Source organism: Colossoma macropomum, unplaced genomic scaffold (genome assembly GCF_904425465.1).
Source record: "Colossoma macropomum unplaced genomic scaffold, Colossoma_macropomum, whole genome shotgun sequence".
NCBI lineage: Eukaryota > Metazoa > Chordata > Actinopteri > Characiformes > Serrasalmidae > Colossoma > Colossoma macropomum.
The window spans coordinates 14,064,993-14,082,414 of NW_023494795.1; the positions used below are offsets into that span (position 1 = coordinate 14,064,993).

Sequence of the window (17,422 nt, forward strand, 5' to 3'; positions counted from 1 at the left end):
TACTGTTGGCCAGCATTTTGCTGGGTGGTGGGGGAGATAATTATATTTACATGTTACCAAGTGCTAAGTTTTGAAAATAGCGCCTCATGCTGTTCATAAGGGAGTCAGTAGTGGAAACTATCACAAAACGTGACAAAAAATTGATTGATTGCCCCCTTGTTCTGTTTTAGATTATGCAAATGAACAAATATATAACCTTTACCTGGGAAAAGCATATTTAAGGTACACATTTGGTTAAATTTACATTGTACATTAAAAAATGTACCAGTACAGTTCCTTTTATTTTACATTGCACGTGCTTTAAGATTACTCACATAATTCAAACTTTAAATACCCCATAAACCATCAGAACAACACTACAATACTTGCAAATGTGGCGAGGTAGCTTTGTAACTGTAAATGTTACGCACTAGCTCAGGAACTCCGAAATTAGTAACAGAAACACATTCACAAGAATTACTGAATACAGTTATTGACCAATATTGCTTACGTTTGAGATCAAACTTTCAACTGGGGCATTTACCTGTGTGATGCAGGCTAATCAAGAACTATTTTCAAACCTTGGAACTTTCTCCACTGTGTGATAAGCAGCTAGTGCTGCTACTGATTGCCACTCCTGAGCGGCACATGCCAATGGCTTTCCCCTCAGTAAAAGGCTAGTGCCACTCCTGAAAAAACCAAGAACACAAGCCTGCGCTCCTCGCCGTTTCAAAGAGGCAGGTGCCACTGGCGAGTGCCACTAACCAAATGGGACGAGCGGCTTGTGCCACTCGTTACCAGTTATCGGTGGCAGGTGCCATTCGCTAAGTGGCACATGCCAGTATGTGCCATTTCCGGACGGCGGAGTTGCCACTTCCTGCTGCCAGATGCCACTTTGGGACTGAACCCCTGCAGACCTGAGAGTCATGAGGTCTCTATACCCCCCACCCTCCTCTCTCCCCGCCCCTTCAGCGGTTAGGAACTGGGATGGTGAGAAATTCCGCTGTGAACTTCACTCTGCTTGACTGTTGCCGTCTCGACAGTAAGGTAAGTCTGTCTGCACCGACAGTTCAGTTTTGCAGCTTTGATTAACACATCGTGACGAATGAATCCGAATATCTTGATATGCGGGCAGTGAAGCAGCACCGCTTTATCTTTACGGTGACCAAACGAACTAACTCATCTACATCTGCATCCACCGCTCTGTCAACGACAAAGCTCAGACAGCGTAAAACGTAATCTCTGATATTTGGGGGGTACAGACGGTGAGTTCTGGCTCAGCGGTGTTCTGAGTGCTCTCTGTCCGACAGACAGTCCCACCACTTCGGGTAATAGAGAAAACTTCATACAACAAATCAGAGCAGACATGTTCAGATCAAAACTAATACCGTCACACCGCCCTGCCCTGCGCCTCTGTGCTGTTTTTAGCGAGCTGTTTATTTAAGACAGTGGGTGATGGTGATGGTGATGGTGATGGTGATAATGCTCCTTTGTGTATATTTTCACGTCATGCCCGAAATGCTAAATTTCTCGTTGGTTCTTTTCTCTTACTTGCAAAGATGGCATGACACAGCTGTTTACGACGTACTAATGGTCTGGGGCAAAAGCCCCGCTAATTTTTTTTTTCAAGGGCATGAAAAAGTCCAGCCCCCCACCCCCAACTCGTTATGTAACGTTACTAAGGATACTGCTGATCCGTTCATGTTCATGCAACCACTGTCTTTAAAGATATTAGTGCTGACATCACATCAAGGGTGATGAGGTATGGTATTAATCCCAAGGTAGCAAATGACGTGTGATTAGTCTTTTATGTCATTTGATGGGCTGTGTATTCATGATTTGGTTACAGGCCTTGACTTCAGTGACTGACTAAACAACACATTTGGGTTTTAAATTCAGTGGGTTGTACTGCACCACGCACTGCAGTTTTCTAGTAAATATTAAAGAAAAATTTATTTTCTATATTTATCGTTATTCATGAGCGTTGGATGACCGTTTCTTGTCATGTTTTTAAACTCTCTGTTTCATTGCTCCTGTCTGTAGGCGTGGGCGATAGGGCAACAACATAATATCACAGTTTTCATGCCACAAGATATGTATCCTGATGTTTGTTTGTCCTGTTACTTACTCTGCATCACTACATCCAGTTAAGCAAGGTCAATTATGCTTTCATGGACGTGCAACCATAGGGCGAAACTCTTTTAATGATATTTGCTGGTGGTCAGGGTTAATTAAATATTGACAATATCAGTGAAATGCTCTGAAAAGTGTTTTATCACAAAAACCTGTTAAACCCTCAGTATGGCTAAACGCGTGGCTGTGATTGGAGGGGGCAGCTCTGGACTGGCCTGCATTAAGTGCTGCTTGGACGAGGGGCTGGAGCCAGTGTGCTTTGAGAGCAGTAATGACATCGGAGGACTCTGGAGGTTTAAGGTGAGATGAAGTGAACGTGTGCCTAATTTGTACAAAGAAAAACAAGTATCTCCAAAATAGTAACTTTACAGGAGAGGGCAAAAACGTTCTTTATTTCAATGTAAGTTGATGGAAAGTGATTTTATTCTAAGCAGTTTTGGAGCATTTCTATTGGTCCAGTCTTCATGAAACTTTCATACAATGTAAAGGACAGCTGCGGAGCTCAAATGATGCAGAAAAGTAAAAATCGCAAAAAAATGGAGATACATGTTTTTCATTGGTCAGCAGTGATATGCTGCCATTCAGACGACGTCTTTTTCAGGGAAGATCTATCTACTGTTTTCAATTTAATATAGGGTTTAAATGATTTGCACATCATTGTATTCATTGTATTTCACTTATTTCTTTTTTTTCCCTCATACTCCCTCCTTACATCCCCAGGAGAATCCTGAGCCAGACAGGGCCAGCATCTACCATTCAGTGATCATCAACACCTCAAAGGAGATGATGTGTTACAGTGATTTCCCCATCCCAGGCCATTTCCCAAACTTCATGCACAACTCATACATCATGGAATACTTCCGTATGTATGCTGAGCACTTCCAGCTCACACGCTACATTCGCTTACAGGTGAGCTAACAAAATCTTTGCCAGTTGTACTGAATGGCTGCCATCATGTTAAAGTATTTGCATTGTTAAGGTAGAACTTTGGGACCGTTGTTTATGCAGACTACAGCAAGTAATGTCAATGATTAATGTTTACCAATACATGAAGCAAACTGAGTGTGATGGACTTGGGTGGGCAGGGAGTTGAGTGGGGCAGGGGTGGGTGAAGTTGCCAAGCTCTCACTGTATGTATGTGAACTCAGTGAATGCTCACATGTGCATATAATTATACATGAAAGAAAGATTGTTGGCCAAATGTATCACTTACCAATTCAATGGCACAGTTGTTATGTAAGTGCGTTCATAAGCTTTGCTTTGAATTCCAGACAAAAGTCCTTCGAGTCACTCCAAGACCAGACTTTGCTCATTCTGGTCAGTGGGACATAGAGACAGAGGACAATGAAGGGAACAGAGAGAAACATGTATTTGATGCTGTGCTGGTCTGCACTGGACACCACTGTCACCCCCACCTCCCTTTGAAAGACTTTCCAGGTACAATTGCATAACTATGTCATTCTTTTTGCTTTTTGCAAAAACAATTACATTGTTCACAACAAGAATGGCACCATCAAGTAAAATTAATTATTAATGTGTGTAACAAAAACATGCAACTCTCATAAATAAACCTACATTTGAAAGTCAATAAGCCTGCACAGTCCAAACGCAACATAAAGAAACATGACGTGATAGGCCAGCTAGTTCACACCTCTCCTGGATCTCTGCATGTTCTTTACTTTCACGATCAGTATCTCTTATGGTGTTTAAGGGTTGACTGTCTGCTCTACAGCATGATTGTACATTGACCTCCGGTGGGAGGGTATCGTAGCAGACACCCGAGTGTGAGCTTTATTTGTGTAGAAATTGGCTGCATTTAAGCAGCTACTTTAAAACAACCGCATTATTTCCTGCAGAGTAAAGTGCTTCAATAATTAAGACATGTAGATTAATAGAAGATATTGTGGTATTTTATTTATTTTATTTAGCAAACAATTTGGTGATTATTGTTTGCCAGACATTGTGTATTTGCTGGATTTAAGTTTTTTTTTTCTGGTCAAAAAAGAGTTTACCAGCTAATGCAAACTTTGACGTAAAGACTGAGCAGGCCTAAATGGGCCATGATAAGATCCCTCAAACCTGATATAAAGCTGTCTTTAAAGTAGCAGATTAGGTCTGTTTTTTTGTAAATAAAAGCTCACGTCTACTGGTACGTGTGAGATAGGATGGCTGAACATTATTACATAATGTCAATATTGGAGGAGCCGTGGCAGCAGCCCAAGAATGACCTTTGGACTGTGTTTAGTAAGTGTACAGATGCCACAGAGGCAATGCCAGAACTCTGTGTTGAAATTTCTATAAGTATAGTAGGTTTAAGGGGCAACATGTTCTCTCAAAATAGGATATCAGAGCAAGATTTTTTTAAACATCGTTGTGTGAATTAGCAAAATCCTATCTGCAGTGTCTCTAAGCATTGCTTATGCTGCAGTACTGGTCTAATTGGTTTTGAATATGATGACTGAAAAAGATTGTGTCATATTGTCGTACTTGTACTTGTCGTATCTTTTTTTAATGGAATTGGTTCTGTTTGTTTTTGTGGGTTGCCAGGGTAAAAGAGACCCAGAGAGAAAAGAACGGCAAAGTTCTGTTAGTCGTCTGTAACGGTTTCAATTCAATAACTTTATTATTTGGTGCAATGCTAAAAGTATCAGAGCAAAATAGTCCATCCCAAACAAAGTATGCCAGGTTTTTAAGGTGTTGTTTTAGTATATAGTACCAGTACTCAGGAAGCATATTGGTGCAAGCTTAAACGTCATCTGATACTGTGATAAATATGTAAAATGTTGATATATTAATTGATATTAGTGATAAAGGTTTGGTCAAATTACACGTTTTGTTGATTTTCTACAGAGAACACACGCTTGCACAAATTACTGATTATTTGCTGAATTTCACATATTGGTAAAGGAAATAAACTGTTAAATGTGGCCTGTGCAAAAGTTATGGCACATTGTACATTTTTTATACATTTACTTGTTTTATTTTTTTCTAATATGCTCAACTCGGCAAAGGAATATAATTGTGCACTGAAATTTGCAGAAAAATGTCAAATGTAAGCAGGTTCCTTGTAGAGGATGTGTTAACTTGCTTTCACTTAGAAAATTAACACAATGGGTAATTTAAACAAGGGTGTACAGCTGTATATAAGCTTATCAAAACTGACTAGCACTAGCCAGAGGTGTTTTTCTGCATTAGGACCTAAGTGACTTGCCATTATTGGTGGAAATACGTGTTCTAGTCAGCATCAGAGAGTTTTACAAATTTCCACATCAAGCTCAAGAAGAAGAAACTTGTAGTTTTTCAGTAACTTACTTAGTGTTGAGGCCTTAACCCAGTTGAGACATTGTGTCTGGATTTGCAACGAGTGGCTGCTTACAAACCAAACATGTAGGCTAGAATTGCTCAATAGCAGTTTGAGAAACTAATCAGGATGTTAGCATCTTAAGCATCTTAAATAAAAGTCGGGACAGTAGATGATCTTAAGATTAGATTTTGAAAAAAAAAAACAATTCACTTCTCTTCAGGTCTAGACACGTTTAAGGGGAAATACTTCCATAGCCGAGACTACAAGACTCCAGAGGAATGGCGTAACAAGAGAGCGGTTGTGATTGGAATAGGCAATTCAGGAGGCGACATCGCTGTGGAGCTTAGCAGGATGACCAAGCAGGTGAGTCCAACACAACTACAGCAAGACTAGTGTATTATATTATTGAGATTTTTAGTCCATCTGGATGAAAAGGTGCTGAGAAAATGTAAAATGTAGGCACCAGTCATTATAGGCTGCCTCCAGCACAAGACTTGTTGTCTTTGAGCTACTCACTACCGCCACCTGGTGGAAGAAAAGGTAAACATGCTGGGAACCCATAAAATCAGAAAGGTTCGTGTTCAGCTATTTTGGACAGCTTTTAAGAAACAATATCATATGAATTTATGATGTAACTATGTTAAATGTTATAATTTGTCAGGACTGTCCAGAGCAAGAAAAGTCAATTAATGCTAACATTTGGCATTTTTTTGACTTTTTGAAATCCTAGATCTTTCAATTGATTGTTCTTTAAAGAACGATTTTTGGAAATGAGATGTCCTTTGCATACCAAATCTGAAGTATGAAATCTGGGTGTAATTTTAGACTCTGAACATTGTTATGTCCCATGTGTAAATGCATTCCCTTAATTTTAAAACTTGATATGGCTTAAGTCAAGCCTCTACTGTCCCAGAGTGATGCAGAGAAACTTGTTCATGCATTTGTTACATGAAGAATTGATTACTGTCAAGCTCTTTTTGCTGGACTCCCTAAGAAAACAACACATCCAGTTTTATATGTTTGTACAATACATGCACAACTTGTACAAGATGCAGCAGCACAGAACCTAACAAAAACAAAAGAGAGCTCGAAGTCAATTTTAAACTTCTTTTACTTGTTTTTAAAGCTCTAAACAGCCGAGTACCTTAGTACCTTTCTGAATGTCTGTCTGTTTATGTTCTAATATGTGATCCTTAAACTGCAGATACTGGTCTTCTGCACAAGTTCCCTAAAATACAAACTGTGGAATTCATTTCCACCTATTATTAGGCAGTGAAGCTTGGTGCACACATTCATGGAGCATTTGAAAACACATTACTTTAATTTAGCCTTTAAATTATTATCTTTCTAATTAGTGATTACGCATTGCTTTTCAATTCTGACATCAGCTAACACGATTATTATCAAACGATATCTTCTTCTTTTTTTTCCTTATTTCTCTACCAGATTTCTTTCCACTAATTCATCCTGCAGTTTTCGAGATATCGACATTGTTAGTGTTCTTGTGTATAGGTTTTTGTTCAGACGCATGGTTTCTTAAAATTTTTGTTAAATGATTCATTGAATGATTTTCCCGTGGGAATGAATGGCAGAACATCCATGTGGGAAGCCGTAGCAAATGCTTAGCAACATCATAGAAACCATTTGGGATACCATAGCAACCCCTAAGCAACACAAATAACCATATGGATCAACATAGCCACCATCTAGCAACACCCCATCAACGACCTGGGGTACCATAGCAATAACCTAGCAACATTCTAGCAACCACCTAGGGTACCATAGCAACCAACTAGCAACATTCTAACAACCACCTTGCCACATCCTAGAAACCACCTGGGATACATTAGCAAGCACCTACCAGCATCCTAGTAACTACCTGCGATACCATAGCAACCTTCTTGCAAAACCCCAACAACCATCTGAAGTGCGATAGCAACCACCTAGCAACACCCTAGAAAGCACCTGATACCATAGCACATGGGATACCATAACAACCACCTAACAACCACCATGGAAACCATAGCAACCACCCAGCACTACGCTAGCAACCCCCTGATATACCATATGGCAACCATCTAACAACAACCTAGAAACACCTGGGAATTGCTTAAGCTGTGCAATCACTGCATTTTCTTCAGGAAATGCACTTTTCTAGTTTAATCTATATAAATCCTTCACATTCTCATATTGCTGATACCAAACAGTAACAATAATAAAAGAGAAGAAAATTCAACTTTAATTTCTTCCATTACTGATCATTTTTATTACCTGTCTGTGAAGCACTTTAATCTGCCACCAGTATGAAAAGTGCTCTATAAATTAAGATATTAAGAGTGAGGAATGTTCTCAGTAAATAAAATCTCTACATCGTGTAAAGGGTCTGTACCAATTAAAGGTTTTTCCGAAAATCATACATCTAAGCCAAAAATCATTCACGTTTTCAAGAGTGTTATGTCCAACATTGTGAAGCTAGAAAGAACACAATGGATTTCTAAGATAGATTATGTCTCCTACAGAACAGAGAAGGTAGGACACACTTATTACCACTTTTGGTTTTTCAGTGGGACTTTGGTCTCAAAATGAATGTATTGTGTCTCTCCAGGTTTTTCTGAGCACTAGGAGGGGTTCCTGGATTCTGAATCGTGTGGGGCCTAAGGGTGTTCCCTTAGACATGTCTTATAGCAGAGCAGCTCGAATGATACAGAGGTTTTTACCCTATAGCTTCACCAGCAGCCTGGGAGAGAAGAGGCTCAATCAGAGGTTCAACCACGCACTGTACGGGTTGCAGCCAAAACACAGGTATGGTAATTCAATACAAATCAATTTATTTAATTATTTGCATCAGAATTTTCACAGTTGACATTGAACCTAGTTTACAGACCATTTACAGAGAATCTGGTCCAGATCCTAACAGTCCAGTGTAACAGTAATGTGGATTTTAAATCAGATGAAGACCTTTCGTAAAACAGCAGTTAAACAAGGATACTTAATTTTCATTCTATACGTTGGATGTGGATAATATTTCTTTTAATAATTGTGTTCCAAAATTAGGCATATATCCCCCTGCATTTCCTTAAATTGAAGCTCAGAATGTAATGTCTGACATTTAATCTGGCAGCCAAAATGGATGGTAGCATTTATACAGTGAGAGATGTTACACGTTACATATTATTTGTAAATCTAGAACTACTTAAGATGGAGAGCAGGCTACACACTAATACGCAGAGATGGAAACTACAGAGAGACTGTACTTAAATAACTGCGGGCAGCTAATTTAGACAACAAATTTTGGGCTGAATTCCCCCACAGAAGCCAACTCCGCTTCACATGCACACACACCCACGTATAGATGCTGGATTAAGTTTGTGATTTCTGTTGTTTCTATTCCTAAGCATGTATCTTCAGACTGAAAATTCAACTTTAACATTTATTTCTAAAAAGAAACCAAAGGGTAATGTAATCTGGAAGATTCCATATGCCCGTGTGACGTGTACATCCACACATGTCGGCCCAACAGCTGTTGTTTTGAAGTTTTGTTCATTTCATAGCTCACATTAAGTCTAACTAGACAGGTCTGTGAGACTGTTATAAAAAAATGATGTGGATGGGTGGGCTAAGAGAAGTTATAAGGATGTATTTGCAAAAAACAAAATTGGGTGGCCATTTACTTATCAGTTAACCTTGTAGCTCCAGCACAATTAGCCTTGTAGCTCCAGCACTAAGCTAAAGAAGCAAAATCTGGACAACTATAACATGTCTTGGCCTAATGACTACATTTGGGGTAAATGGAAAACAACATTTTTGCCAAACACAAAAATTTAAGTGAAAGCATGGGTATTGTGTCGAAGCCTTACTCAATTAAACTCTAAAATAGGAAAAATGAAGCCATAACTATACTGGAGTACACAACTACTTACGTTTAGACATACTAAAACATATATAACAAGTAAATCTTATGTATCTGCAACCTTTTTTACTGTGTTTAACGTTCTGTTAAAATATTAAATAATACTACATTTAACATTAAACCAGATTAGCGAGTCTGCCTAGGCGTAACCCCTTTCATATGGAAAGTGTTTCTCCAGAATGTCCTGTCTTCTTCAGTGGAATCCTTAGCTCTTCCTCGTTTATATATAATGAGTGCCTTCTGCCCTCTGACAGTGCCCTATATTACTGCAGTCCAATATAGGTGGCAGGTTTCATCTAGCACCTCTGGTAAGATCTTTCTGCCATGTGAGACCCTGAAAGGGGTCAAAACTCCAGGCAGCATAGTTCTCTGCTAGCCTCACGCAAGCCTTCTCGCTTCAACAAGGCACCATACCATGAGGAGGCAGCATGCAAGCATAGTGTGATGTTGTCATAACCGTTGCATTGCACAGTATTATCCCGTCACTCTATCTCTCCGCTCCTGCTCACCTTCCCCGACAGTGCGGACCACCGGTATGTTGTTGCAACTACAAACCGAATTCCAAAAAGATTGGAACAGTGTGTGAAATGCTAATAAAAACAGAAAGCAGTGATTAGTAAATTCTGTTTGACCTGTATTACATTGGAAACAACACAAAAACATTACATTTAATGCCTTACCTTCATGAACTCTGTTGTTTCTTTGTAAATATAGGCTCATTCCAAATTTGATGCCAGCAACACGTTTCCAAAAAAGCATGTTTACTACTGTGTTACTTCACCTTTTAGCAGCCCAACACGTTAGCATAACAGAAATGTGAGAAAATGTAATAAAATTACTGAAACACATCACATTGTCCATGTAAAGACGCATCAACGTCATTATACACAGTATGAACAAGTAGAGGACAATTACCCTGTGCGCCTTTAGGACCACATTAAGGTTATTTTAGGGCCGTAAGTCGTTTCTCTGCATTAATGTTGCTTCTGACCGTCATTGCCATGGCCTTATCTAAACTCTGGTAATGTGACCTGTTATACTCCACATTACAATGAACCATTACATAAAAAGTGCTAAATTTGTAATCAAACATTATTTTAAGGGTGGTTTCTGTCAATGTTACCCCTTTTTAACATCTTATATGACATTTTAATGGATTTATGAACTCAGATTATCAACAAAGACACGCAAAATGAACATTTAATTGAAACATGTCTGTGAGACAGTTACACTTGTGAATAACTTCTCAACGGCCAATAAATATCCAAAGTATTTATAAAGTTATCATCTCGTAATGAGGGCAGTCCTATTCTTAGGTAGTGCTTTCGTAAGCGGTATCTTCACCAATCACAAGGCAGATGTGATTTGTCCCACCCACACAGCCTTAACAAAACTCTGTTCATCAAAGATCTCTTTCTCTGTTTCACTTACAATATTCTTCAGGGTTTCCAACACCCCTCTGCTTATTTCCTTTATGGTTAGGTTGACAGGTATGACGCAGTAAAAGGTTGATGTCTCTCATGCAGATTAGCTAAGCAACTGACCCCTCTCATCCTGGGCATCACTTCTTCCAGCTGCTGCCCCCTGGTATTCAGGGCCATCAAAACCAGCACAACCAAACATGCCAACAGCTTTTTCCCCAGAGCTGTAGTACTCATTAAAAAAGTTTAAACTGAAACTAACAAACCTCTTTGCTGTATTACAGTAACCCCTCTGTAACAAATGCTTATTTGCATAACTGTAGATATTTTTACAGATATTCATATTCTGTAAAACAAATGTTTTTATAGTCTACTCAGACCTGCACATGAGTAGATTTTTATCTGCATATGTACAGACATTAACACATCTCTTTAGCTCCCCTCCATGGCTTTTATTTATTGTATTTTTATTTTAATTTTCCCATAGTTAAATATTTGATACTAGTCTGTGTGCCTGTCTAGTCTATGTTACGTGTCATACATTAGGCACTCACCAAGCCAAAATGTTTCCCTGTATCTTTCCCTCAGGCTGACTAGCCAGCACCCCATGGTAAATGACGATCTGCCTAACCGCATTCTCTCGGGCACCGTCCTGGTCAAGCCCAATGTGCGCGAGTTCCGTGGCTCCAGTGTGATCTTTGAGGACGGTACTATCGAAGATAACATTGACCTGGTGGTGTTTGCCACAGGCTACACTTTCTCTTCCCTTTTCTGCCCTGATCACGTGATATCGGTAACAGGGAACAAGACGTCACTGTATAAGCACCTATTCCCTCCAAGCCTTGAGAGACCAACTCTGGCTGTGATTGGCCTCATCCAGCCTCTAGGAGCCATCATGCCCATCTCTGAGATGCAAGGTCGCTGGGCCACACGGGTCTTTAAGGGTGAGAGTTTAAAGCCATAAAATAGCCCATTTGCTGGCCCAACTTTGCTTAACCCTTGTGTGGTGTTCGCGTCTGTGAGACCCGTTTTTAGTGTTTACCAAAATGAAAAATTATGCGATTTATTATTATTTCAACCTCAAATTCCCTGACCTTTACTCGTTTTTTGTGAAGAACATATACAATAACACATTTTTCAGTAACTTTACACTGTACACCCCCTACACATTTATATTACACGTGGTGTGGAGGTGCTGTGTCCCTTCACTCTGTTCTCCTCTTACATGTCCTGCTGTTAGTGTGTGTGTGTTTGTGTGTCTGTGTGTGTATGTGTTTGTATATGTGTGTGTATGTGGTTGTATATGTGTGTGTGTGAGGGTGGACAGCATGTACAGGCTGCTGACTGGCTACAGCTGCTAAAAGAGAACCCTACGCTGGCCACTTGTGATATTTTAAACATTTAGTATTTTTACATAAATTGTTATGGCTGTATTGATTTAACAAACCAGTAATGCGGTTCACCAGACCACTGAGTAACAAACACATGAACATCACACGAGGGTCAATGTTTTTGGAAAGGTTTTAATGAGCTTTGAGATTTAGTTGAATAAATGACATCAGCTGTGACTTCTCTGTCATAAGATGGCCATTTTATATACAGTATCTTTGTGTGGCCTCTTCCATTAATAAGAGTTTTAACATGTTTCATCGAAATTACTGCATGCATATGACATAGTATTGTTTTATGTTGCTATATAGGACTCCTAAAGCTTCCATCAATGAAAACAATGCTGAAAGATATCAACGCAAAGGAGGAGGCCATGGCTAAAAGGTAATAAACATTTATTAGGAGAATATAGGGGAAATAAACCTTATTTACATTTATGGCACTGTTCTGTTCTAGTCTGGAGGGGCTGGGTCCAGCACAGGTGATTTACCTGCTCCATCACATCTAATAAATCTGGTAACTAACAGCTGAATTTAATAGGGTGCAGGGGTAGACATTGCCTGTCCCCCAGGCTTACAGCTTTTCACATTCTGGCCACAAAAACTGCAGAGTCTGTTGCCCGAGTGGCCGTTGAGTTTATTTCCCTTTTTGATTGGACACAGAACTGATTGCATCAAGTCAGATTTTGTTGTAACTTGTTAACTGTAACCACTGCCTGTGCTAAAGTTTAAATGCGCTGGCACCATAGATGACATATAATTGGCTCAAGTTTGCAAATAACACTCCATGAAATACCTTAAATAACATAAGGTGTTAAATAATCACTGCAGTTGCTAAACCTAGAATGGATGACAGCTCAGTGGGGGAACCACCATAGTCAGCACACCAGCAATGTTCTTAATACAAATTTCCTTATTCAAAGCTACACCTGACTGTTTTTTGGTACTGAAGCAAACTTGTTAGTTTATAAAGGTATATGTAACGTTTCTATTTTCCAAGATTCATTGGCTTGTGGCCTAAGAGGCCAGTTTGAATTTTTATATCTGTTGATATTTGATCAAGTGTGTCTGAGCAGGGAAATCACCAAACTGTGCTGGATTAAGACCTGGCATTTCCAGTCTGTAGCACGAATTTAAGAACAAGCTGATCTGTCTGAAGATGATTATAGTTTGCTCCACTTCAGTGATGAAGTCTAATCTAAAGTAGTGAGTATTGGTTATACTGTGACTAGCTGAACATGCATACACCATTCTCTCACTCTGAGAAGAAAAGAGTGTGGGAGCGTTGAGAAAGAGCATGTTTTTTTTTCTGGTATTTGTAGAACCCCGAAAAGTTGTTTTCAATTCATTATCCAGATTGACAAGGAGTGAGGGCGAGTTTTATTATCATTGCTGTTCAGAATCTGGGTTTCAATACTGATTAATTAAATAGTGTGGAAGAAATGGCATTTAAATTTGATGTAATTAATACCAAATTACAACATCGCTGGTGATAACTGTAACTTCTAGGGATACATCGACATAATCATCATATTCTCTATTTATGCTTTGGTTTACATTGAGCATAATCCTCATTTTCAGTGCAGCCGAGTGTCACAAAGGGAAGCAAAAAAGTGATAACGTGTTAAGACATGGACATGTACAGGGAGATTTACTCCCAAGAGGCCCTGTGTAACTGTTGTAACTCCCGTTAGGATGAAGCAATCTGAACCAAAAAAATATGGTACATACCTTGACGTATGTGTAATTGATTGGATTACATGCAATGCTGGAAGTGATCTCTATTGTCTGCCAGACACATGAAGGGGTACGGGGGTCTGCACCCGGAAGTTGCCAATGGAGGTTAAATGTAGCGATGACTGTCCGGCGCCTACTTCATCGCTCCGACGCAGGGGCATCCCGGCTTGTTCGAATCTCCATATACTGAGGAGCACATTGCACGTTGTTTAGTTCAGGTTGCTTCATCCTGGCGAGAGTTATTACAGAATAGTCGGAGCCTCTTTCGAGTGAATCTCCCTGTACAACATTAAAACCCAACGATGAACAATAAAATTAGAGAAGAAAACAATAAGACAATAAAATAATAATACAGGCCTTGAAAATAATAAGTTTAACAAAAACACTAAAATGTTAAGAAAACAATCAAAACAAGCAAAAGAAAACAATAAACTAGGATAATCAACTAAAACATTGAGAATAAAAAATAATAGTGTGTCTTGTGCTGTATTCTAGCACACTGGTGCACCATAGCTCAAAGCCAAAATAATGGTAGAGCCCATTATTCACAGTGAGCATGGATGTGATATATGGTGGCATCTAGCCAATGAGAGATGTACATTTAAAAAATAATCAATAGAGAGGGCCAGCCATCATATAGTACATAATAATGAGTACTAGGGGTTGCATAGACTATTCGACTAATTGAGGACAGTGCCTGTAATACAGTGGTGGGAAAACCTGCAGTGAACAGACAGAAGGAGAGAACAGAAATATTTTTTTTCTGCTGAACACAAAGCTCAAAATACTTTATTAGTGTGGAAATACTACCCTAAAACCAAATTCCACCAGTTCCTGAAAACTGCACAAGACTGCTGAAAAACAGGCTCATACGCCAGACCCAGTAGGTTTTGAGATGGGATAGGACCATTTGACTGACATGTTAAAATGACCAATCGCAGAACATTTGGTGCACAGAATACAAATTTGGAGTACCAGCCAGCAGATACACAAGGATATCTCCTTTACTTGCTACCTTCAGTTTCAAACACAATTCAGGAAAAAAATTCTTGAAGTGGTATGTCAGGAATGTTTCCGGTTTCTGTGACTAGTCTTATCTCTCTCTCTCAAACGCTTATTGGTGAGTAGATGCAACTGCTTGCTACTAGCGTTTAGCTTGATAAACAGTCGTTTCCCATCAGACAGCACCTGGATTAGAGCCAGTTAAAATTCTCAGTGAGGGGTTCATTTCAGAGAGCTGTAGTGATTTTAGTGTGCAGACAGACTTTGAGTGCCTGAGACTAAAACTTACTAAAATACAGCAAAAAACAACAAAATATAATGAAAACTTAATTAAAATATTTTAGACATTTATTTTAAAATTCAAGGCTGAACTAAGAGACGTCCAGAACATGCTAATTATGGTTCAATTATGCAATTATGGCTACTTTGAAAAGGGGTTGTTCTAATGACTAGTCTAATGCTTTTTTGAAGGACTGGTCGAATAGCAAAAAATAATAAGTTGTGTAACCCTTAATGAGTACAATACGAGTCTCCCTTAATGAATTGTAGAGCAGAGTGGTACACAGAATCCAGAGCCTTAAGAGTGTTAGCTGGGTTATTTCTGTAGAGAAATAAACAACAGACAATAAAACTGCCTCCACAGTTATTTTCCTGCTGTGCAGTGAAGCAAGCTTTGTTTCTATAAAAGAAGCCGTATGCAAATCCCAGTGGTTTCCTATTAGGTATATGGCACATATCTGTGTATCATGTTGACTAGACCTCTGCTGTAGTGATAACTCTGCTATCTTCACTCAGGTATGTGGCCTCCCAGAGACACACCATCCAGGTAGACTATGTCCCCTACATGGATGAGCTGGCTATGCAAGTGGGTGTACGTCCTAACCTCCTTTGGCTGTTCTTAACGGATCCTGGTCTGGGTTGGAGGGTTATGTTTGGTCCCGCCACCCCGTATCAGTACCGGCTGTACGGGCCAGGCCGCTGGGAGGGGGCTCGCCAGGCTATCTACACCCAGTGGGAGCGTGTGGCCCAGCCCATGAAGACACGTAGTGTCCCTAGGCAGGAGTCGCACCACTCTTCTCTTCCTCTCCTCCTGTCCGTGTCTGCTGCTGCTCTGCTCTCAGCTGTCTACTACACTAGGGCCAGCCTCACTGGCATCCTCCCAGATATCTCATCCCACCTGGACAGGGTAACAGCTTATCTGCCACAACTCATGTCAAGGCAGTGACCACTTAACCTGTCTCCAAACTCACCAGAGAAAGCTGATGTTCTGCTGTAGAAGCAATATGTGGAAGAAGGCTGCTAGGTAGAGTATAAGAAGGGTGCAGCTAGCTGGCAAAATGACAATGTTTTAATTAGTTTTAACATTTCCATTTCAAACCATTAAAGTTTTGTAAAGACATGTAGTTTACATAAATGTCCTGGAGTTTTGATCATCTTCTTTCCAGATATAGCTATTGGGGATTGATCCTATTGTTTATAAACAAGGTACATTAAAACATATAATTTACAGATTTAAAAGCTTAGGTTATGCATATAACCCTCTATCTGAGAATTCTAGATGTATCTCCATTCCCCGTCTCCTCTACTTTGTTCCACTGAAATTCTTTTATTGTGGTTTGAGAGTATAGTATTTGGTATATATTCATTGTTTCATTTAGACACAAGCTAAAGCCACCTGTATTGTAGCCTACTCATAAAAAATGAGCAATCTAAAGGGCTAATTCTGAATTAATCAGGCTGCTTTTTTCCTAGTATTTAAATCTGATCAATCTCATAACCACAAGAAGGACAGTAGATTTTGTTATTGAAAATTTTTAAATGGATATACCTATATATATTTTTGCAAAAGGTGTGTTAGCTTAGGACACTTCATAAAATCTTTGCCTTTTGATGCTTTGAAAATCATTTCAGTTTAATTCATATGAAAATGATTTCATTTTAATGACTGTATTACATTTTCATTTTAAAGACACTGTTTTGCGTGCAGTATAATCAATAACTTTTCACAATTTACCAAGAAGTGCCTTACTTTAACACTTAATAAAAATATAATTTACTGGCTGAAAGGTTTTTTTTTTTTTTTGGTGATAGAATTTGCAAGCAGTTTTCATGTGGTCTTAATACAACATGATTCATGTTCTTTGCAAATATTGTAGCGAGAAACTAGAAATCCTGTAACATTTCATTAAATAATACCATACTGCCTTAATTATGCATTAAATCATTTCTGGTTATTTCTGTGTTTCTAATGTATGTAGAAACTTCAAAATAAAAAAGTATTAGACCAGAGACACTGATTAGTCTTTGCTTACATTGGTCTTGACTTACATACTTGTTCAAAAGATGCAAAATCTGTGCATCTTAATCAGTGGTGCGAAGTAACAAGTGACAATTTATCCATTTTCAAGCACCCAAGAGAAATGAATGGATCTGAAGGGTAAACCTTTTTTCATGTACCTACGTATATTTGTGAGGAAATAGATTGCATTATGACTGGTGTCCTGTCCAGGGTGTATCCTGCCCATTGACTGCTGGGATAGCCTCCAGC

At 39.2% G+C, this 17,422-nt stretch overlaps 1 protein-coding gene across 2 annotated transcripts; it reads left to right on the plus strand.

Annotated features, from left to right (window-relative positions):
• Positions 1–864: 864 nt before the first annotated feature.
• On the plus strand, positions 865–17,108 carry si:dkey-239i20.2. 2 transcript variants are annotated; one of them, XM_036581552.1, is made up of 9 exons: positions 865–1,026; positions 2,280–2,412; positions 2,833–3,021; positions 3,384–3,549; positions 5,637–5,779; positions 8,022–8,218; positions 11,336–11,691; positions 12,448–12,520; positions 15,670–16,124. In XM_036581552.1, the coding sequence occupies exons 2-9, from the start codon at positions 2,281–2,283 to the stop codon at positions 16,097–16,099; spliced, it is 1,686 nt and encodes a 561-aa protein (XP_036437445.1). In that variant the 5' UTR covers positions 865–1,026; position 2,280; the 3' UTR covers positions 16,100–16,124. The 2 variants fall into 2 exon arrangements, with proteins under 2 accessions (XP_036437445.1, XP_036437444.1); XM_036581551.1 differs by lacking the exon at positions 865–1,026 and adding an exon at positions 1,653–1,741 and having other exon boundaries at positions 15,670–17,108.
• Positions 17,109–17,422: the final 314 nt, after the last annotated feature.